Here is a 23,134-nt window from a genome sequence, read left to right as displayed (position 1 = left end):
TTTTATTGTAACAAAGCATTACATTTCATTTTTCGACATCAACAACATGGTTCATTTTTTTGTTTATTAGCTTCAAGATATATATTTCGACATAAAAACACATTGTCTTTCTCTCATTGTTTACTACCACGGTCCATTCTGCACATTGATGTCATCTGGGAAATCTCGAAATGACAGTCATATCATGATTTTGCCAACAGCTTTAGTAGACTAGACTTTAAACCCTAATCGTCTTTCTTCGTTTTCCAACGTCTTTGAATTTAACTCTCCAGTCACTGGTTCATAACTAGCAATAAACATTCTCCACTGGGGTGCGAAAAATGAGAGGTAACCACTGCCCGCAATATTATGCACGCCATATTCTGATAATAAGTCTTTAATCCAGATAACTTTGTCCAAAGTCTTCAGGAACACTCGACAGTCACGTGGAACTACTGAGTGCATACCATTCAACACCATCTCTAACGGAGCACCATTGAGACCATACTACGAGGGTTACTCCAAAAGAAACGCACACAATTTTTTTTTAATCCATCTTTTATTCTACATGTTTCAAAGTTTTACAGTGTGTAGATACAGACTTTAGGAACAATATTTTCATTTCTCCACATAATTTCCATCCCTCTCAACTGCCTTACGCAACCTTGGTACCCGCGCCTGTATACCCTCGCAGTAAAATTATGGACCAACCTGTTGGAGCCACTGTTTGGCAGTGTGCACAAGGGAGTCATCATCTTCAAAACTTGTTCCACGAAGAGAGTCTTTCAGTTTCCCAAAGAGATGATAGTCACATGGAGCCAGGTCAGGACTGTAAGGCGGGTGTTTCAGTGTTGTCTATCCGAGTTTTGTGATCGCTTCCATGGTTTTTTGACTGACATGTGGTCATGCATTGTCGTGCAAGAGCAAAACATCCTACTTTTGCCGATGTGGTCGAACACGACTCAGTCGAGCTTGAAGTTTCTTTAGTGTCGTCACATGTATCAGAATTTATGGTAGTTCCACTTGGCATGATGTCCACAAGCAAGAGTCCTTCGGAATCGAAAAACACCATAGCCATAACTTTTCCAGCAATAGCTGCGGTTTTGAATTTTTTTTCTTGGGTGAATTTGCATGATGCGACTCCATTGATTGCCTCTTCCTCTCTGGTGAAAAATGATGGAGCCATGTTTTAACACCTGTCACAATTCTTCCAAGAAAATCATCTCCACTTATCTCGTACTGTTCCAAAAGATCGCTGCATACCGTTTTTCTTGTTTCTTTGTGAGCCACTGTCTACATCCTGGGAACCCACCTGGCACAAACCTTTTTTAATGCGAACAATTTCAGTATTCTGCAAACACTTTCTTCCCCTATCCCAACGTAGGGTGACAATTCGTTCACTGTGATGCGTCTGTCAGCAGTCACCAATTCGTTAACTCTCTGCACATTGGGAGGACAATCCTCAATATTGCCATGCCCGCTTTGATCAGTAACCTGCTTGCCCACCGACTAACTGTACTCGATCAACAGCAGCATCTCCATACACCTTTTTCACCCTCTTGTGGATATTTCCCACTGTTTCATTTTCAATTCTATGACAGCACGTTGCTTCTGACGAATGTCAAGTGTAGCAGCCATCTTGAAGCCATGCTGTGACGGCGCCAGTCACGGGAACAGGTTGAACTAAGTTTTAAAATAATCGGGAAGGATGTATCTACACGCTGTGAAACTTTCACACATGCAGAATAAAAAGTGTATTTTTACAAAAAATAGTGTGCCTTTCTTTTGGAGTGACCCTCGTATGCTGGTGGTCATTTTCCATTAGCCATTTTGCTGAAGTTATATCCAACTTCTGCTACGGTGTCGTCCACTGTAGGATGAAACCACAAGCAGTCACTCTACTTCGCATACCGCCCAACAGCCAAGTTTCTCTGGGTTAAAGCCAGTTGTCTATGGTGCAGAGTCATTGGTAGTCAAAGTACACTTCGTACAGGGTTTTGCGTGAGAAGTGTATTAATGCCGCATTCCTTAGCATTAAAGAGGTTTCGGGGAAAAAATCGATGAGCAATTTCAAAAAACTCTCTTCCTAAACATCAGACACCGATAGCAGCGGCGTTTGCGTAGAGACGTCCTTGATAACAGATATGCAACACTACGTGAAATAACCGCAGAAATCAATGTGGGATGTATAACGGAAGGGTTGTTTAGGACAGTGCCGCGAAAAGTGGCGTTAATGTACTGTCTTAGCAAACGACCGAGATCAGAGACTTTGCTAACATCACTATGTCGCCTGCAGTGCCTCTTCTGATGTGGTGACAATATCACTTGGACCCTATGCCAATGGTAACTGCAACCTGGTCGGATGAGTCCCGATTTCAGTTGGTAAGAGTTAATAGTATTGCTAGTGTGTGGCGCAGAACCCTGAAGCCATGAACCCATGTTGTCAACAAGGGACTGTGCAACCTGGTGATGGCTCCTTAATGGTGTGATATATTTTTAGATTAAATGGACTGGGTCCTCTGGTCCAAATGAACCGACAGTTGACTGGAAATGGTTGAGCTATTATTGTATTTAGTGTTCCCAAACATGGCACCAGGTAACAGTTGTTCACAGTTCGTTTGAAAACATTCTAGAGAATTCTAGTGAATGATCTGGCCGCTCGGATCGCTCCATTTGAGATTTATGGACCGTAATCGAGAGGTCAGTTTGTACACAAAATCTGGGAACAGTTTCGCAATTATAGACGGCTGTAGAGGCAGCATGACTCAGTATTTCCCCAGAGGACTTCCATCGACTTGTTGAGTCCGTGCCACGTCCAGCTGCTGCTCTACGCCGCGCAGAATGTGGCCTGACACGATGTTTTGAGGTATACCATGTCTATTGGGCAACGGCCTTGCCGCAGTGGAATCACCGGTTCCCGTGAGATCACCGAATGAAGCGCTTTCGGGCGTGGCCGGCACTTGGATGGGTGACCATCTAGCCGCCATACGCTGTTGCAAATTTTCGGGGTGCATTCAGCCTCGTGATGCCAGTTGAGGAGCTACTCGACCGAATAGTAGCGGCTTCGGTCAAGAATACCATCATAACGACGGGGAGAGCGGTGTGCTGACCCCACGCCCCTCCTATCCGCATCCTCCTCTGACGATGACACGGCGGTCGGATGGTCCTGGTAGGCCACTTGTGGTCTGAAGACGGAGTGCTGAACTTAATTGTATAGTAATGTCACACTATCCCTTCATATCTGTTTCAAGAAGAAAAAAGATCACAAAAATTGCAATACTCATTCATTATCTGCCTTAGGCATCTCAGAAATTAACTGTCCAATTTAGAAAACAAATGAAAGCAATTACCAAGTGAAACGAGTCTTTTCAGCAAGTTGTTAGCTACTGCTAGTCGTTTATCTTGGTTGACCTCCTTGTATAGCCTGATGCTCAGCCCTCCGGCTAGCGAGCAGGCGAGGTGAGCCAGGTTCGAATCGATTAACAAACTTTGGTGTGGTTCATCGGCCAGGTAGAGGGGTGATTTTTAGACGGTGTCCCACCCTCCGTTAGACAAGTGTTGCAGTTTTCCCCAACTTCTGCCTCAGAAAATAAAGAAGTGCAAACAGTTAAAACACGGTAATACACAGATCAAAGTTTCCACAATGCACAAACGGATGCCGCGCAGGATTTCCCTCCCAACGACTGTGGAAACGAAATTAGCATCCCACCACAACGGTCCTCATGCGACGGAGAAATTATGAAAGGGGCTATTCACGTCTAGCGAATGATTTGCACAGTCCAGTCTGAGACAAAATAAGAAAAAAGGATCCACCACGAGCGATTTATCCGAATGGGACGGAAATCGGTAGATGTGGTGTACTTGTAGAGACAAACAGATGATTAAAATTTCAGAATATTTCGATGATTCAATCAGGAGAAAAAGTTTCACAAATTGAGCAAGACAGTGACGCATTGCGCAAACTCTGGCCCTTGTGAAGGTAGTTATTCGGTTTGCCACTTGTTAATGGAGTGTCTTGATGTTCTCCTGACGGAGATCTTACTAAATTCCGTGCAATTGGCGCATTAGGCCTCGAAAATCGAGTGAAGGTTGAATGGTCCTGAACCTAATGCTCCAAACACTCTCAACTGGGGAGAGATCCGGAGACCTTCCTGGCCAAGGTAGTTTTGGCAAGCACGAAGACATGGAGTAGAAACCCTTGCCATGAGCGGGCTGGCGTTATCTTGCTGAAATATAAGGCTAGGATGGCTTACCACGGAGGGAAACAAAACGGGGCCTAAAATATCCTCGACGTACCACTGTGTTGTAAATGTGCCGCAGATGACGATCAAAGGGTTCCTTGTACGAAAAGAAATGGCGCCCAAGGCCATCACTCCTGGTTGTCGGGCACGCGTAAGGCGGGTGAAAAAAAAAAGTTCAAATGTGTATGAAATCTTATGGGACTTAACTGCTAAGGTCATCAGTCCCTAAGCTTACACACTACTTAATCTAAATTATCATGAGAACAAACACACACACCCATGCCCGAGGGAGGACTTGGACCTCCGCCGGACCAAGGCGGGTGCCAGACATGTCGGTATCCCACTGATGCCTCGGGCGTCTCCGGATAGGTCTTCCCTGATGGTCGAGGTTCTGTTCTAACAGGAAGTAGTCACTGAAGGCATTCGAAATTCCAGGCTGAAGACGTGTTTGGAGACGCCCGGACAGCGGCGGTATACCAACCTGATTGTCACATGCAATGGATAAATGGAGGACAGAAACTTTTGTACACCAAAAGGACTCGGTAGAAAAAAATTTCAGTGAGAAGCTACATAACGTATCGACTAATTTCTTCGAATGTTTCCCTAGCGTATAATAACAACGGTGAGTCCATAAATATCTTCATTCTCCTATACATTCCTCCCACCGTCTGTCACAACGCAGTACAGAAGCAGAATGCAAAGCAAAATGTAACTTATTTATTTATTTATAGTAGCCTGACGAGATAAGCGTTTTAAGGCGCTCTCTTACATCCGACCAGAAACGACCCATACTGAAAATATTACATAACAGTTACTAACACCACCACCACCAATACTACTACTACTAATAATAATAATAAGAAGAAGAAGAAGAACAATAATATCCACAAATGATATCCACAGATGATATGGCCTTGCTTGCTGAAACAATGGAATAAACACAGGAGCAAATCCTTGAACTAAAGAAACAAGCACCTAAAATAGGTGTTCACATCTCCTTTGAAAAAACTAAGACATTGATAAACATCAAGCACTCATGTAAAGGCCTCAAAGATCAAGGACAAAAGATTGAAATAGTAAAAAAATTCAAATATCTCGAAGAATCGATTAGTTGGAATGCTGGGGAAAGCAAAGCAGTGGAATCCAGATAAAATAAACTTGAATTGGCCTTCCAACTAACAAAAAATACATAAAACTAAAAATACCTCTCATGGGGTCCTAAACTACACATTACAAGGCAGTGATTAAGCCAGAAGAACTGTGTGCATCAGCAGAAACACTAAACACGAATTTCAAAGGCCAATGTGAGAAACTTGAGCTAATGGAAAGAAAAATTTTAAGAAAAATCATAGGGCCAAAATTTCAAGACAATAAGATTATATGCATCAGAAATGAAACTCTCTACAAGAAAATTGAAAAACTTTCAGATACTATGCGAAAATGGTGAATAAATGTTTATGGTCATCTTCTCAGAATGAATTCCAACAGATTAACTAAACAAATCTTTGACTTTTTCCGTGACCGAAAAACGAAACCCAACTGGTTTAAAGAGAGTGAGAAAGACTTAGTAGAATTAAAGAATTCAGAAACTTCACTTATTGATCGAACAGCTAAATTAATTACTAAAGATGAAAACATAAGGCTGCAAGACAAATTTACACAAAAGTCCAAACCCATCATCTCGGAAGAAGAGAGGAAAAGAAGATCAGAAAGAATGTTGAAATACTGGGCTCTAAGAAAAGAACAACGCAAAAAGAAATGATTGATCCAGCGTACCCCAAAGAGGGTGAAACGAAAGAATAAGAATATCCACAAAAACAGAACACCTGTGACTGTACCCAAACTCTCTGGGAAACAAATCTGTCGCGTACTCTTTGAACTATGTTATGATCTTACGTTAAGAAAAAAATGGTTCAATTGGCTCTGAGCGCCATGGGACTTAATATCTATGGTCGTCAGTCTCCGATAACTTAGAACTACCTAAACCTAACTAACCTAAGGACATCACACAATACCCAGTTATCACGAGGCAGAGAAAATCCCTGACCCCGCGGGGAATCGAAACTGGATACCCGGGCGTGGTTACGTTAAGAAACGAAGTGTGTAGTTTTCTGCGTGTATATCAAATTTTCCATATGAAGGACGCATAATACCTGCAACTAGAACACGGATCTAATTTCCTCCTGAAAATGGATATACATTCTACACCTGCGACATGCTTTGCGTGAAAAACAATTTAACTGGTCCAGCGGTTTCCTTTTTACGTAAATTATTTACATCATTTATGAAGTGTTCACGTACAGATATGTTGTCTATTAGTCTTCTGTTATTCTGTGCAAATCTGCAGGTTACAGGAACAGTAGCAATCAGGTTACAAGTGGTAACTAACATTTCCAAGTCGTTATTTGTGCCTGCTGGGTATCGTCGACAACGATGCATTACAGTTTGCTAATTCTCTTTGATCCCTTATTTGCAGAACACCATGTTGCAGGTTGTACTTGGGCCCGAAGCTGGTGATCGTGCTGACACAGCCGGAAGACGTGCAGAAGGTGCAGGTGACCAGCAAGCCGCAAGTACGCGATCCGCACGCCGCACAGTTCTTGCGCACGTTCATGGGAGACGGGCTGCTCTGCATCAACGGCGACAAGTGGAAGAGGCACAGAAAGAAAATCGAACCAGCCTTTCATACAGAAGTAAGTCAGATTCGGCGAAGCATTCTTTTATCCAAAAACAAATATAGCAATACTCAGTCTTCTCACCCGTGATTACTTGGTCGGGAAGTACAGCGGCTTTAGGGCACCTGTGTCTTGTCACACTGAATGTCCTCTCCTCGCCAGCATGGAGATGCGCGTGTTGATACAGCTGTTTGCTTATTGTGGTCGTAGCTGCTGGTTCAGTTGGCTACTTCAAATTATTCCGTAAGCTGAAGCCAGTCTGGACGAAATATCAGATGATTATCAGACTCAGTAAGAGTACATATTCAGTATTGAGTAAAATGAAGTATGCATTCACTAGTTTATGAAAGGCGCGTTCATACAGTTGCACCCTCAGCTGCGGTCAACAACAGTTTGAAGTTGCTACTGCTTTCGATGATTTACATGGAACATTTAATGGCACTGGTCGAACAATTCGTTGATACTTTGTCCCTTCTGATGCACTACAAATTTTTGCCTTAATTTTAAACTACAGATCAGAGTATCAGTATTGCTGCTACGTACCACTAATAACCTCTCCTGTACGCATCAGGAAGCAAACTGCCATAGTGCTTTTTTTCCCTTTAGATTTCCCGCTTTACGTGAGCGTCTCCTTAACCATCACGGCCATCCTAACGTCCCTCCAGAACCGATCCGAACTTCACCGTACTATAGTGTTCACATAGAAACCGGGTGATTCCCGTACAGGGAGAGACATTGTTTTGCTATTGAGACTACCCTGATTCGACAGTAGGACAGTGTCTGTAGTTCGATGCAATGTTCCTTCGGACGTGCGTGCATGTCCAAAGGAACATTCTATCGAAATACGGAGACACTGTAAAATTCGTACACTGGCCTAGTAAAGCACATATAAATATTCAGATAACTCCCCGGTTTGCTGCCGGGTGACGTCGTCGACCACCGCCGATATTTCGACAGGAGCACACCCTGCCATTCTCGAGGCACAACTCCAAGGAGGAAGCTTTTTTTTAACAAAAAAAAAATTAGAGGTGAAGCCCCTCGACGCCCACACCGGCATGATGGCCAACACAAAAGGTCTACTGCCATCTCTGCATAATGGTTAGTATTCACTAAAGTGAGGTGTCACAGGATGTGGGTACTTCGATGTTTGCGTACGTCTGGTTAAGATTAACCATTAATACTCGCTCATCTGGAGATAGATTGCTCGAAATCTGACGAAGGGTGTCGGTTTAAGGGCAGAGGAAAAAAGTGCCAAGGCAAGAGCCAAGGGAAAAAAACCTCTGCGATAGTTAGGTCGGGTGGTAAGAGCAGTAGCGGTTGTCTTGCTGCCTGCGATAGGTTGTGCAAGGATGGGCTTTGTTAGTAGTGGGTGTCATGCATGTCAATACCTTGACGTTGTGCGGTTGTGCTGCTCGGCGGCTGGCGCTGGGTGCTGGTACGGAGTCCTCGTTCAGCGTCAGCAACCTGCAACAGTTAGGTTTGTTACGATCTTGTGTCCGATAAATCATATACCGGAGACACAGTGTGAGGGAATGTTGGCAGTTTGTTTGCGCGCCTGTGGGCGAGCTCGTCGGTGTCCCTGCGGCGGCCTGTTGGTCGGTTCTAATGGTAGCTGGTAGTTGCCAGTCAGTGTTGCTGATATTCAGGGGCTTACCGACGTTTGTCGCTGTTTGCGTATGTTAGTTTACCATAGGTGGCTATGCCCTAGCTAGCAGTGTCTTTGGCCGCTTGTGTTTCCACCTGTGGTTCTGACCGTAGTTTCCCAGAGTGAGGATGAAAGGATTGTTCGAGTGTCTCGAGTTCCTGTATAGTCGTGTGGCGTGTTTTGTGAATACTTCCTTGAGGGTATCAAGACGGTATTCATGGTGAAGATCCACGGTGCGTGTGTAGCGTGGAGCGTTAATAATGATTCGTAGCACCTTGTTCTGCATGATCTGCAGGCGGCGCAGTCGTGTAGGAGCTGGGAGAAAGCAGTGTGCAAGGGAATTTAATACCTCGGTTCACAGAGGAGAAGCAAGGAAGATACCACACACAGAACAAGTAACCGTAGAGTCAACACACAGCCAAAGATAACCAACATCAGAAATATCGATAGTGACTATTAATCAACAGGTGAGGTAGCACTAAATTCGCCCCTTTGTTCTTTGATGAGAGATAGCGCAGGATTCCAAGCAGCATTTAAACAAAACCCACCACCTCTTTTTATAAGGTTGTCTGATAGTTTGATTGCAACAGCTTCCTTAATAACACTGTCCCAATAGCTGGACGTGCAAGCCAGAATCTCCGTGTTGTTGTATTCTATAGGATGACCGGTGTCAAGGCAATGTTCTGCAATAGCGGATTTGCTCGGCTGTTGTAAGCGTGTGTGACGCTTATGTTCAAAACACCGGTCTTCCACAGTTCTGATTGTCTGACCAATGTACGAGTATGACATGCCATAACTGCAAGCTGCAAGGAATACGATAGACGCCAGCCTTACGCAAACCAAGATCAACCTTTACGGACGCCAACAGGGCCTTAATTTTAGAAGGTGGTCGAAAAACACATTTCACATCATATTACCGCAAAATACGGCCAATCCTGTTGGAAATGCTTCCTGAGTAAGGCAAAAAGGCCGCAGACTTACGTGTCACTTCGTTGCTATCGTTACTCACTCGTTGCACACAAGGCTCTCACTATAACTATTCTGACGAAAGGTGACTTCGAGATGTGGTAGTCAGCTGCCAAACTTTCAGGGTCTAAGATAATGTGGGCCCTGTGAACCAAGGTACGAAGTACTCCTTCGCACTGAGCTGGATGGTGACAACTATCAGCTCGCAGATACAAGTCAATGTGAGTAGGCTTCCTATAAACAGAATGTCCCTACGTACCATCAATCTTCCTTCTGACCAACACATCAAGGAAGGTCGACGACGTCATCCGGCAGCAAACCCGTAAGTTATATGAACATTCAATTCGCCGGGAAAAGTTAAGGTCTCACATATAAATCTGTCTGTCGGACATGCTTGCATGTGCTAAGGAACATTGCATCGAACTACAAAGACACTGTAAAATACAGGCAATGCCGTCGTGAAGCATGTATAAATTTGTCTGTCGCGAAACACAAGCAGCCGTGGAGCACACCACTTCGTTAAAATTTTATAGCCACTGCCCACCACGAGACTGAAAACTGTCTGACGAGGCTGCGCGCACGTGAGAAAATGGTTCAAATGGCTCTGAGAACTATGGGACTTAACAGCTGTGGTCATCAGTCCCCTAGAACTTAGAACTACTTAAACCTAACTAACCTAAGGACATCCCACACATCCATGCCCGAAGCAGGATTCGAACCTGCGCCCGTAGCAGTAGCGCGGTTCCGGACTGCGCGCCTAGAACCACGAGACCACCACGGCCGGCGCGCACACGTGAGACAGGGTTGCTGTTCTAGCCAATCTTACGAACTTTTACGAGGGTCAGTCAAAAAGTAATGCCTCCTATTTTTTTTCTACGTTTAATTGTCAGGAAATTTAAATGCAATTACATAGGTTGAAAACCACAACATTGAGGATCATTTTGTCATTTTTCAATGTAATCTCCGCCCATCTCTACAGTTTTGGTCCATCTTTGAACAAGGGCATGTATCCCAGCACGGTAAAAATCACAGCTCTGCTTCCTAAGCCATTGACGCACGGATGTTTTGACGGCCTCCTCATCTTCAAAATGAATCCCACGATGAGCTTCTTTTAGTGGCCCGAACAGATGGAAGTCTGATGGTGCCAGGTCAGGGCTGTATGGGGGATGAGGCAAAACTTCCCATCCAATTTTGACAATTTCGTCAGAGGTGTGACGACTGGTGTGTGGTCTTGCATTGTCATGCAAAAGAAGAACATCTGCCATTGATTTTGTTGGGCGAACTCGCTGAAGACGTGCTTTAAGTTTTTTGAGGGTTGTGACGTATTGAACAGAATTTATTGTGCATCCCTGCTCCAAAAAATCAACCAGAATCACACCCTCTGTATCCCAGAAAACTGTTGCCATAACTTTCCCTGCCGATCGCACAGTTTTGAATTTTTTCTTCCTCGGCGAGCTTGTGTGACGCCACTCCATTGACTGCCTCTTTGATTCGGGTTCAAAAAAATGCACCCATGTTTCGTCCCCGGTCACAATTTTTTTCAGAAACTCATCTCCCTCCAAACGGAAGCGCTGCAAGTGTTGGGAGGCTATTGTTTTCCTTGCCTCTTTATTCTGATCGGTTAACATTCTTGGAACCCACCGTGCACAAACTTTTGAGTACCCCAATTGTTTAATAATCGTGATCACACTGCCTTTACTAAGAGAAATAATGCGACACACTTCATCTGCAGTCACCCGACGGTCACCACGAATGATGTCATCAACTTGCTGAATGTTGTGTGGAGTCACTGCACTCACCGGCCTGCCGCTCCGCTTTTCGTCAGTCAACGGTGTTTGCCCTTCAGCTTCCTTACAACGACGAACCCATCGTCTAACAGTGCTGACATCCACTGTCACAACACCATACACCTTCTTCAGTCTTTCATGAATGCGTATGGGCGTTTCACCTTCTGCATTCAAGAATTCAATCACACAACGCTGTCTCAAACGAACATCGATGTCGGCCATCTTACAAACTTCTGCTGTGCTGCCAGCTGTTGACACAGAAAGTTACTACTGCAGTGGATTGCAGAAGAATGTTTGAGGAATGGCGCCAAATTCAAATTTTTCACTTAACTTAATTTTTTTAAGTAGAAAAAAATGGGAGGCATTACTTTTTGACCGACCCTCGTATCTGACAAAATTCTGATTTTAGAGGGGAAAACCATTTTAGCGACTTCTGGTGACTTTTTAGGGGGTCAAACAGGCGTAGTGTATCTCAGTTTTACTAATAACTTCAATCCTAGAATCAAATGAAACGGGAATCGCCGGTACCAGGAACATTCTGTCTAGGAGTACCGAAACCCTGTAGGCCAAAATAATACAACCCTTTGACACCTGCAGTGACGCTAGTACTCCAAGCGGCTGGACTGTAGTGACATGTGTGCCATCAGATAAGCCGAGAAACAGCTTGCGGCTGCTCTTGAACTGCAGTGTCAGCACTAACTGGAAAATATATTTAAAGGTGTATTCCGTTTCATATTAATTTCAACAAATAATAATAAAGTTCTCAGATCAACATATGCCGCTATTAGTAGCAAAGGCACAATGCTGTTATCAAAATTCCCCTTGGACGAGGAATGAATTATAACTGACATGTTTAAATCTAACAGGGACTGATTCCTAGTATATCCCCGTGTCTAGCACGTATTTCGTCATGTGTTGCGCTGATTATAGTTTGTTTCGAGAGATTCTTTGCTGATTTTAGACTCATCTGAACATTTACAACTAGACAAACTTACACTCATGAAAACTAGCTGCCACTTCTTATTCTAAAAGTTAAGCGTTCGATGGGATTCATGTTGGGCAATGTGTGTGGGCAAACCAAATGGTTCAGATGGCTCTAAGCACTGTGGGACAACATCTGAGGTCATCAGGCCCCTAGACATAGAAGTACTGAAACCTAACTAACCCAGGGACATCACACACATCCATGCCCGAGGTAGGATTCGAACCTGCGGCCGTAGCAGCAGCGCGGTTCCGGACTGAAGCGCCTATAAACACTCGGTCACAGCGGCTGGCTCCGGGCAAACCATTCGCTCGAATCGTCCACAGTTTTTTTTCAAACAAATCACTAGCAACTGTAGCACAGTGATATGACGCATTGTCATCCATAAAAATTCAGTCATTGTTTCGGAACATGACATCCATGAATGGCTGCAAACGGCCTCCAAGTAGCCGAACTTCCGCAGGACCCAGTCCATTCCACGTAAACACAATTGACAACATTACGGAGTTACCACCAGCTTACACAGTGCCTTGTTAATAACTTACGTCCATGTCGTCGTGGGGCCAGCGCATCACTCGAATCCTACCACCAGATCTTACCAACTAAAATGGGTACTCATCTAACCCAGCCAAGATTTTCCCGACGTCTGCAGTCCGGCCGATATGGTCACGAGCCCATTAACGCCAACTTTAGCCGCACTGTCCTAACGGATACGTTCGTCTTACGTCCAACATTGATTTCTGCGGTTATTTCACGCAGTGTTGCTTGTCTGTTAGCACTGACAACTCAACACAAACGTTGCTGCCGTCAGTAGTTAAGTGAAGGTCGTCGACCTCTGCGCGTTATCCGTGGTAAGAGGTAATATTTAAAATGTAGTATTCTCGGCACTTTCTTAACGCTGTGGAACGCGGAATATTGAATTCCTTAACGATTTACGAAATGGAATGACCCATGTGTCTAGTTCCAACTATGATTCCGCGTTCTAAATGTGTCACCATAATCACGTCGGAAAGTTTTTCACCTGGGTACAAATCAAAGCTCCGCCAATATACCCTTTATAAGCGATACAGCCGCTACCTGTATATGTGCATATCGTTGTCCCATGAGTTTTGTCACCCCAGTATAAGCACAATAAATAAAATTTAATTATTTATTTTTGTATTTGCTGTCGCATTTGTTAATAGCCAGCTGTGTTGATATGCCGAATGCAAAAAAAAAAAAAAAGGTTCAAATGGCTCTGAGCACTATGGGACTTAACTTCTGAGGTGATCAGTCCCCTAGAACTTAGAACCACTTCAACCTAACTAACCTAAGGACATCAAACACACCATGCCCGAGGTAGGATTCGAATCTGCGACCGTGGCGGTTGCGCAGTTCTAGGCTGCAGCGCCTAGAATCGCTCGGCCTCCCCGACCGGCTGTCGAATACATCTAGCCTGAACACGTCAGCATCTTCAAGTGAATCAATTTATTTAATCGTATGCTGATTTTAAACAATATACAGCTGATATAAGGCAACTGATTTTATACAATATACATATGATATAAGACAAGATTAAACCTTAAAGTCCGTCTTTTTCAACCAGTTAATTAAGCTGGGTGTGAGAGTGAACAAGTCATCGGGAATCCCAGGGTAGGATTGAAGTGGACAGCGTTGCACCGAATGTTCAGTTGTCTGCTCTTCTTGATTACATTCACACATTGGTGGACTCATCCAGCCCCATTTGGACCTGAAGTAGCTATAACCATGTCCAGTCCTTAACCTGTTGAGGCGGCACCAAAGTTTCCTCGGTAGGTCAAAACCTTTTGGCTTCTTTGCGCGATCAAGGTGATGGGCTGTTGTTCCCAATGTTTTTGTTGACCATTCATGCTTCCAGCTTTCATTTAGATCAAAACTATCCTTGATGAATTGTCATGCAGTAACACTTGCTGGTCTCCTTGATCGCAATCGTTGCTGTGGCGGATGACAAATTCCTGGTGCAGTGGTAGAGTAGGTGATGCAGAGAATTTCTTGGCCTCCCTCAGTAGAGCTTGTTTCCGCCTTAACTGAGATGGAGGGGTGTGACTCAGTACAGGTAACCAGTGGCATGGGGTTGATTTGATGGAACCAGTAATGCAGCTCATTGTGTCGTTAAATTTTGCGTCTACCTGCTTCACATACACACTTTCCAACCAGGCAGGTGCGCAGTACTCGGCAGCAGAGTACACAAGACAGACGCCAGTTAAATGCAGACAGTAAGCAGAGGTTCCCCAGGTGGTACCACTGAGTTTATGTAACATGTTGTTTCTTGCAGCAACTGTATGAGAAAGCTTGGTGATGTGCTCTTTGTAGCTGAGGGTTATATCTAGAGTGATTCCGAGATATTTTGAGAAAGGATTGTACCTCAACGTTTGTCCACGAATGAATGGCAAAAAGAAACATCATTCCGTCACAACCTATTTATATCTGAGATCCAAGTTAATTTTTCCTGATAATGGCCACATATGAACACCATAACCTGTCATAGAGTATTCTGTGGATATAAGACTGGGAGGACAACGTGTCTGATAATGTGATAGAAGGAGAAACAGGAGTTGATAGGGAAGAGATAGGAGATCCAGCATTAGAATCCGAATTTAAACGAGCTTTAGGTTACTTAAGATTAAACAATGGAAAAGGGATGCATGAAATTTCATCGGAACTTCTAAAATCATTGGGGAGGTGGCAACAGAGCGGCTGTTCATGTCGCTGTGTAGAATGTGTGAACCTGGCGATATGGTATCAGACTTCCGGAGAAACATCATCCACACAGTTACGAAGTTAGCAAGAGGGGCAGCTCTGACATTGCGGTTGATAATGGAAGTAAGACTGAAGAAAAATCAAGACATGTTCGTGGGATCTGTAGACCTGAGAAAAGAGTTTGACAATCTAAAATGGTGCAAGATGTTTGAAATTCTGAGAGAAATTGGGGTCAGCTGTAGGGAAAGGTGGGTAACATACGATTTGTAAAAGAGCCAGGAGGGAACAATAAGAGAGCGGCTATAGTCTGTCGCCCTTACTGTTCAATCTATATATGAAGGGCTTGTTACAATATTGGCACAAGTTCACTTTTGTTCATTCTGAGATACAGAGTCCTAAAGTTAAATGAGCGCTGAAAAATCTGCAGTTGAGATACCAGAAATATTCAAGCATATGGCTTCCTGCAAGAGATGAACCTTTCTTTCTGTTTGTTTCGACCATTAATGTCAGAAGCACTATAGACAGGAAAGTGGAGGTAATGGACTTGTACCACTATTGACATAAACCCTTCATATTGACGAAGCTACGATACAAATAAAAGAAAGGTTCCAAAGTTGGATTGACATTCAAGATAAAAGGATATCAATGATAAGATTCGTTGATGACATTGATATTCTCAGTGAAAGTGAAGAAGAATCATAGGATCTGCTGAATGGAATGAACAATCTAATGAATTCAGAATACGGACGGAGAGAAAATGGAAGAAATACCGTAGTAATGAGAAGTAGCAGAAAGGAGAAGAGCGAGAAACTCAACATTAGGATTGATGCTCACGAAGTAGTTGAAATTAAGGAATTCTGCTACCTAGACAGATGGAAGAAGGAGGATATCAAAAGCAGACTATCACTTGTAAACTGGACACTCCTGGCCAAGAGAAGTCGACTAATATCAAACACAGGCCTAAAGCTGAGGGGGAAATTTCGGAGAATGTACTTTTGGAGCACAGCATTGTACGGTTGTGAGACATAGACTGTGGTAAAACTGGGTGGTGATATAGAAGAATGTTGAAAATTAGATGGACTGATAAGGTAAGAAATAAGGAGTCTCTTCGCAGTATCGGGGAGTAAAGGGAGATGTGGAAAACAACGACAGAAGAAGGGACAGGATGATAGGACATCTGTTAAGACGCCAGAGAATGACTTCCATGGTACTAGAAGGAGCTGTAGAGGGCAAAAACTGTAGAGAAGGCAGATTTGCGCATACAGTTCCATGCGCGGCGCTTTTCCGGTTAATATGGTTTGTTTCCAATGCTAACGCTAAGAATACAAATGTCCAACTTTAGTGAAACCATAATCCTTAGAAAAAAAAGTAAGGTAAGTGATGAATGTCCTGTGTACAATGAAGAATCGACGTTTTTTGAAATACAGAGTTAACTAACGAATGCGAACTTTTTAAAAGGTGCGGCCCCCATCAACCTGTGCTTGCATAAAGCGCCCCCAAGCTGCAACAATTGCCCACTCCTGCCCTAGCAAGATCGACATTTCCGAGTACCAGCGTGGCTGTGTGGTAGAATGCTCGCCTGTCACGTAGGGGCCATATTTTCGATTTGTGGCCAATACAAATTTTTGAACAAAAGTGTAATTCTTACGAAGATTCACGCGAAGGTGAAAGTACATAAAGTTGAAAAAAAAAAAAAAAAACATTATGCGGAAATGGGGTGATGCTCCATCATACAGAAACAACATAAACTCTTGCATGGTCAAAGGCAGAGTATTCCGCACGACACGCAATTATGTTCCATCGTAAAGGCGTTGTGGAATAATAACTGTTCCAAGTAAATGGTCGCCAAGAGTCTTTGTCCACACATCGATGCTGAATCGATGCTGAGGAGACGCCTCAACCATTCTCTGAGGATCGTCTGTAGCCCGCAGATGACAATTATGCAGATTGATGCTGCCAGTTCTGGTTAAGGCTGCTTCGTCGGAAAGGAGGACTGATGACAGAAATCCCACAACTGCGGTGGTCTGGAACGGAAACACTCGACAAAAGTTTTCTCGCAGAGAGAAAGTGGCTGATGATAGTCCTTCCACTCGCTTCATATGTTAGGGACAACAGCGGTTCTCATGCATGGTACATATAATTATATTTTGGGTTACACCATATAGGCGGGCCAAAGGCGTGGAGATTGTACTATTGTCATGCAGGAACTGGTTCTCCAACTCTTGTGTAATCACAGTCCGCCACGTCCCTGCACGTTCGAGTGTCACAAAGAGGTAGAAATATTGTCCGATGTGATTGGTGTGTGACGGTAATTGTTTCGGTATAGCCGTGCTGCTTCTCGACCCTTCACATTTGCTGACCGTACACAAACACCATCTCGGCTTGTTCCTGACATTCTGCTGCTTACAGTACGCTTCGCCAATCGCACAGCCTGCAACACACAAGAAACACACGGCACGTCGTCAGAGGAACTTCCATTCGTCAGCGCCAGCTATCGTGGCGATGAAGCATTTCCTGGCACATGTCATTGAACCTTTTTTCCTGCGTTCCCAGTCAGGAATCCGTCCATGCAGTTCCTCGGTTTTATTAAATTCACTCTGTATAGTAAAAATACAAAAATTCGATTGCCAAGTGGCCTCCTTGTAAGTGCAACACTTCCGCACTATCTTCATTACGGAGAAGAGTAGGCAGGTGGGACTCTGGAAACGACCGCCACGTTACCTGAGTGGAGCTTCCGCCGCAGAGTAAAATCTCACAAGGCGAGAGGCTTGCCTGCTGCGAGCAGTATGTACACACTGTGACGGCCATTTGTGCAGCAAAAGCTATGCAGCGAGCGCGTGCTAATTGGCGTGGGGTGCTAAGTGGTGGGAATGTGTGGTCCTGCCTGCTCAATGTTTACCAGAACTCGGCCGGCCTTGACCGGCGCCTCCTGCTAGCAACGGCAAGAGGTCGTAGAAGGCGTCTGCCGCACAGAGGGCGCCAGATGGTCGCAGGCTACACAGCCCCATCTCACCGTTGTAACTGCTTGACTCTAGGACAGAACATTTTTCCAAGTTTCGGTAAAGTCACTTCAACACCTATTAGGTTCCTTGCTTTTGGTTCTCTGGTTGCTATAGGTTTATTTATCCAGTTGTCACTATTTATTTGTGGTTCACTGTTCCTATCTGAGTTTACATCTTGTCATTTTGTCTACTGGTGGTACTGAGAGGAGCTGGTGGACGCTAGAAAATGGAGTGCCAATTAGAGGCATCGAAAACATTTATGACGTATTCTTCTGTTTGAGAATTTTTTACATGATGCAGCCCTGTCAGCAACTGTGATAAACTGTGTCCAAAATCCGTCTCAGTTGCGAAATGTTAGTGGCCTTCACCCAGGTTTCAGCTAATCTAGCCTTCTTGGGAAGTATAAAATAAACTGACTTAGCTCCAACGTAGCGTCCGCAGCTAACCTACTGCTTTCCACGAAGTGGGGCCGAGGCTGTTTCTCAGCTAAGTAACGTGGCTTGACATGGTACCGCGGTACTTTACCTTTTTATGTTTGACCGTGTCCTATTCTGGCATGTATTAGTTTATTTTATGCTTCTTGAGAAGGCTAGATTACTCTATCTGAACCCTGGATGAAGACCAGTAACATTTCGCAACTGAGGCGGCTTTTTGACATATTAATTTATCACAGTTGCTGACGGAGCTACAACATGTAAAAATTCCAGTGATGATACTCTTTTTTTTAAAAAAAATATGTTAAAGTCGCGAATAGTATAAATTTACAGTGATCGATAAATACTTAGCCTAGTTATAAGAGAACTATGAAGTTGTGGCTCTAAGCACTATGGGACTTAACATCTGATCATTGGGGTGTTAAAAAATTGCATCCACCTAGCAGTGGCTTTAAGCAGAAAGTAAAAGACGGATCAACAGGCCTAGGGTGTAGCTAATAACTAAGACATCTCGCTGTCGTAACTCAACTAGCAAATAATGCACAAATTTGCAGAAAAGCAACTGCAGGAGGCTAAAATACATACTAAGGTGATGAAGGCCATAGCTACCGGTAAAGGACCATAGTTAAAACAGCACTGGAAGGTGCTTTGGATGTTCACAACAACAGCTCATAGTCATACAACTGGAAGAACTGTTTACCAACATAAATCTGCTTAAACTCGCCATAAAACCCAAAATCCCAAATTTTCGCAGTGCGTTTAGATGGAATACATTGGCAAAGGTGGTGTGCAAATCCAGAGAATGTGGGATTCTCAATTTAGATATGGTGTGAGAAGATATGAGACTCAGTGGGCTGCATATGATAAAAGACCAGAATATCATCTACTACTTTGATTCATCCGACGAGTTAAGATTACCAGAATAACTGTGTCATTACTTTACTTTACAAGAGCCATTTTCAACGCTACCAACGCTACCCCTATATTTCGCCCAAATAAGCAAAAATAGGCATGAATGGCATTTTCACCACAGGTGCCTCAACTGTTTTACTTTTTGTGTGAGTCTTTAGAAAAACATCTGATTGATTGGTCGATCCAGGATCAGTACATGTGGAAATATGTACATATAATAAGAGGTTCTTAAATTTTAAGAACACCCCCAACAGAAACACTGCCCCCTTCGTTGCATACACTAACTTGAACACTTTCTAGTTCCTGTGGCGCACCGTGAAGGTGATCACAAAGTCTTTCACACGATTTTCACAGAACAACATGAACCGTATGTCACAGCGCATCAAGTTCAATATCGCTGGAGAATGATACCTTACATAAGCAGGCAGTTGCAATCCGTATACCCAGGAACTAGACATAGAGACCACTGTCATCTAATGGGTAAGCTCCACAGTGCAGCTCACGAAGCATGCACCTTGAAATACCAACTGTTAAGACACATACCTGTCTTTTTCCACAATTTGAGCAGGTATGATGTTCGCTTTCTTGTTGAACACTAGAATGAGTTTGGGTTGAAAAATGATAAAGTCATTATCATACCTGACACTGTAGAAAAATACCCAAAATGAATCACGCCAAGAATAGAGCACCACTCCCTGGATTCATTACAATTTATGCATGTATCTCTTCAGAAACTTGCTGAGACAGTGAATCTGGAGGATATGTATATTACCACAGCCACATATTCTGATGATGAAAGTTTCAGCTTGCGACGAGTAATGGGTATTTCCATTTGAATACCTGAATGCTTTTGAAAGACTCTGAAAAACCACATTGCCAGATATAAGTGCATTCACCAGCAAACTCAGAGACATTGGCCTAAGGATGCAGAGTATAAGTAGATGGTGACTTTTTGCCAAGATTTCAGCATCTCTAATTTAGATAGATATGTTAAATTGTACAAATGGACAGATGTGTGCTTGCTCACAGACGTTTTTGAGAAATTTTGGCTTGTATGCCTGGGTACATACACTCTGGGTACTGTCTTCTCTTCTTCACACCATGGCCTTCATAGCATACAACGTTAAAAAAGACATACATCGACATTGAACTGTTGACTGTTGTTGAAGTGTTACCTTTTCTCGAACAAACGTTTTATGGAGGACTCTGCCAGTGCATGCAAAACCACACAAAAGTGAATAACCCACGAATGAATGAGGAGGGATACAGGCCATCTGACGATTTAGGTGATACTCACGAAATCATTCCATGATAACGCTGTGGAATAATCAGACATGCATTTTACAGTATAGTAACCTCTAGTAATATGTCAGGTTGGGAATACGACTTACTAGAATTACCTTTTGCATCTCCTTCGACCAGTATCTATGGTTGAAGAAACACATTGATGTTAATACCGACAAGGGGGCTTTCATTGTATCTGATTTGGAGAAAGATGTTTATAAATCAATAAATAATTCAGTTTTCGGTCAAATCGTGGATAATGTTAAAAACCATCACGGAAATTCATTTAGTTTACTGTTGGGATGGGCGTTATGGTGCCAGAGATTATATCGCCAGGACAAATTTTAAGGAGTCCACAATCTTCAACGGAGGACTAGTCGCTTTGGAGGTACCAGAACAATACCTGGTGCACCATATGAAGAGATGCATCACCACCACATAAGCACTCAATGTTGTCTTCGATTGTAAGAGCCCATGAGTCTGCACAATGCATGCCCTTAGCCTATCTTTGAGTGGTGCCTGGAGTTCACAAAATGAGTCTGTATTGCTATGATTATTCCCAACTTCTCCAAACTCCACAAACCAATTCCAATACGAGTCTCCGAAACCAAAAGGATCCCAAGTTATTTTATATTGATACAGACAGTTTCATCTACTGGGTGAATGGCTACAATGCATAAAAGGTTGTCAGAGACAATTTAAGGAATTCAACATGTTTGTATATGCAGCCAATAATTCTTATAGCATAACACCTCAGAATACGAGTGTTGTCAGCTTTATGGAAGAAAAGGCAAACAGCTCACGGATTGTGCAGTTTATGGGGTCTCGGTACAGGTGCCACTCAAAGATGGGCCAAGGGTGTGCATTGTGTGGACTCATGGGCTCTTACAATCGAAGACTACATTGAATGCCTATGTGGTGGTGATGCGTATCTGCATATGGTGCACCAAATATTGTTTTGGTTATGGGGCCATGATGTTCATACTGCACTACAACTGAAAGCTGGTTTTATCGCGCCATAAGGACTAACACTTCATCTGTGTGAATAGGATCGAGACCCTTCCAGTCTCACACTATTCAAGTGACTGAGTGTGCATATGTATTTGCGTGTATGTATGTAAAATCGATAGATGAAGTGATTGTCTTAGTTGTGTGCATGTGTGTATGCGTATGAATGGCCACACATTATGTGTTCCTAGAAATTCTATATATTATTATCACTATTGTCCGTTTTTGCTTTTGTACAGTATGTGTGCTTGTATGTATTGTAGATATGTATGTGAATATATCTATATATTTGGTTCTTTCTTCTTCAGCTGCAGCTACTAATCCCTATACAGTGTGAATATTGTACACAAACTTTCGTAGTAGTATAGTGTAATGTCTCACACCAGGCAGCTACTTTTAGTAATGAAAATATTGTACATAAAGTAATTTTTCCCCTCTCTTAGTATTATTGTGATGTATCTCTGCCTATAAGGAATCACATGCTGCTGGTCATGTAAAAAAGCAATTGACTGCATTAGCATGACATAACTCAGCATACAAATAACTTATTTTTCCTTCATTAAAAAGGAATGATAATAACTTTGAAAAGTATTATTAATGATAATAAACAATAAGTTAATTTATTATATTAGTATTATGATTTAAAAGATCCTAATCCTTTTACCATGAAAGTTGTTGTAGGGTAGAAACAAATAAGAACAGTTTTTTGTAGAATATTATTTTTAATTCACACACACACACACACACACACACACACACACACACACACACACACACACACACACACACACACACCTAAACACACGTGTGATATATATATATATATATATATATATATATATATATATATATATATATATACGCTACTATTATAAATGCGAAAGTAACCTGTCTTTCATGGCTAACTGGCTCAACAGACTTTGATGAAATTTGGTACAAAGATACTTGAACGCTGAGGAAGAATGTAGGATACTTTAGAAAATTGTGTAGTATTACATATTTATTGATTTGAAGAGTATGACGTGGACAACGGAACAGTAATTACCCTTTGAAAAAGCTATTTGCTCTCTGATTTCTGATCTTTATCATAACTGTGAACACGGTTTTTTTGTTTCATACTTTCTGCATAGTATGATTTAATATAATGAAGACATTACTTCTATAATCCTCTACCATGTTTAATCCATATTTGTATACTAGTATCAGCCACAAGACCGTCGAGTTTTAGCCACTGAGCATCACGCAGCTTCTGAGAAACGCCTTTTAACTTATGCAAACAGTTCGTTGTCACATGGTTACCATTACTAACTCTTGGTCACAAAGTCCTAGGTCGGATTTCTTCCGCCCGCTACTGGATGTGTGTGTTATCTTCATCATCATTTTATCATCATCACCGATGCGCAAGTCCCTGAACAACTGTCAAATAAAGAGACTTGCTGCACCAAACTACCAACTGATGTCTCCCGGGGAATGAAGCCATGTGCACATTTTTTGTTCATTT

The 23,134-nt window shown here is 42.9% G+C and overlaps 1 protein-coding gene across 1 annotated transcript in view; it reads left to right on the top strand.

Moving 5' to 3' along the window:
* The window catches only part of LOC126278746 (cytochrome P450 4c3-like), a 121,557-nt gene that overhangs the window by 13,854 nt on the left and 84,569 nt on the right, over positions 1-23,134 (top strand). The window contains exon 2 of the mRNA XM_049979023.1: positions 6,697-6,913. Within this exon, the coding sequence (XP_049834980.1) occupies positions 6,697-6,913 (217 nt within the window). The remainder of the gene's footprint in view (positions 1-6,696; positions 6,914-23,134) is intronic.

Source organism: Schistocerca gregaria, chromosome 6 (assembly GCF_023897955.1).
Source record: "Schistocerca gregaria isolate iqSchGreg1 chromosome 6, iqSchGreg1.2, whole genome shotgun sequence".
Lineage (NCBI taxonomy): Eukaryota > Metazoa > Arthropoda > Insecta > Orthoptera > Acrididae > Schistocerca > Schistocerca gregaria.
Note: the sequence above shows the minus strand (reverse complement) of the source record. Positions and strands in the feature narration are given on the sequence as shown.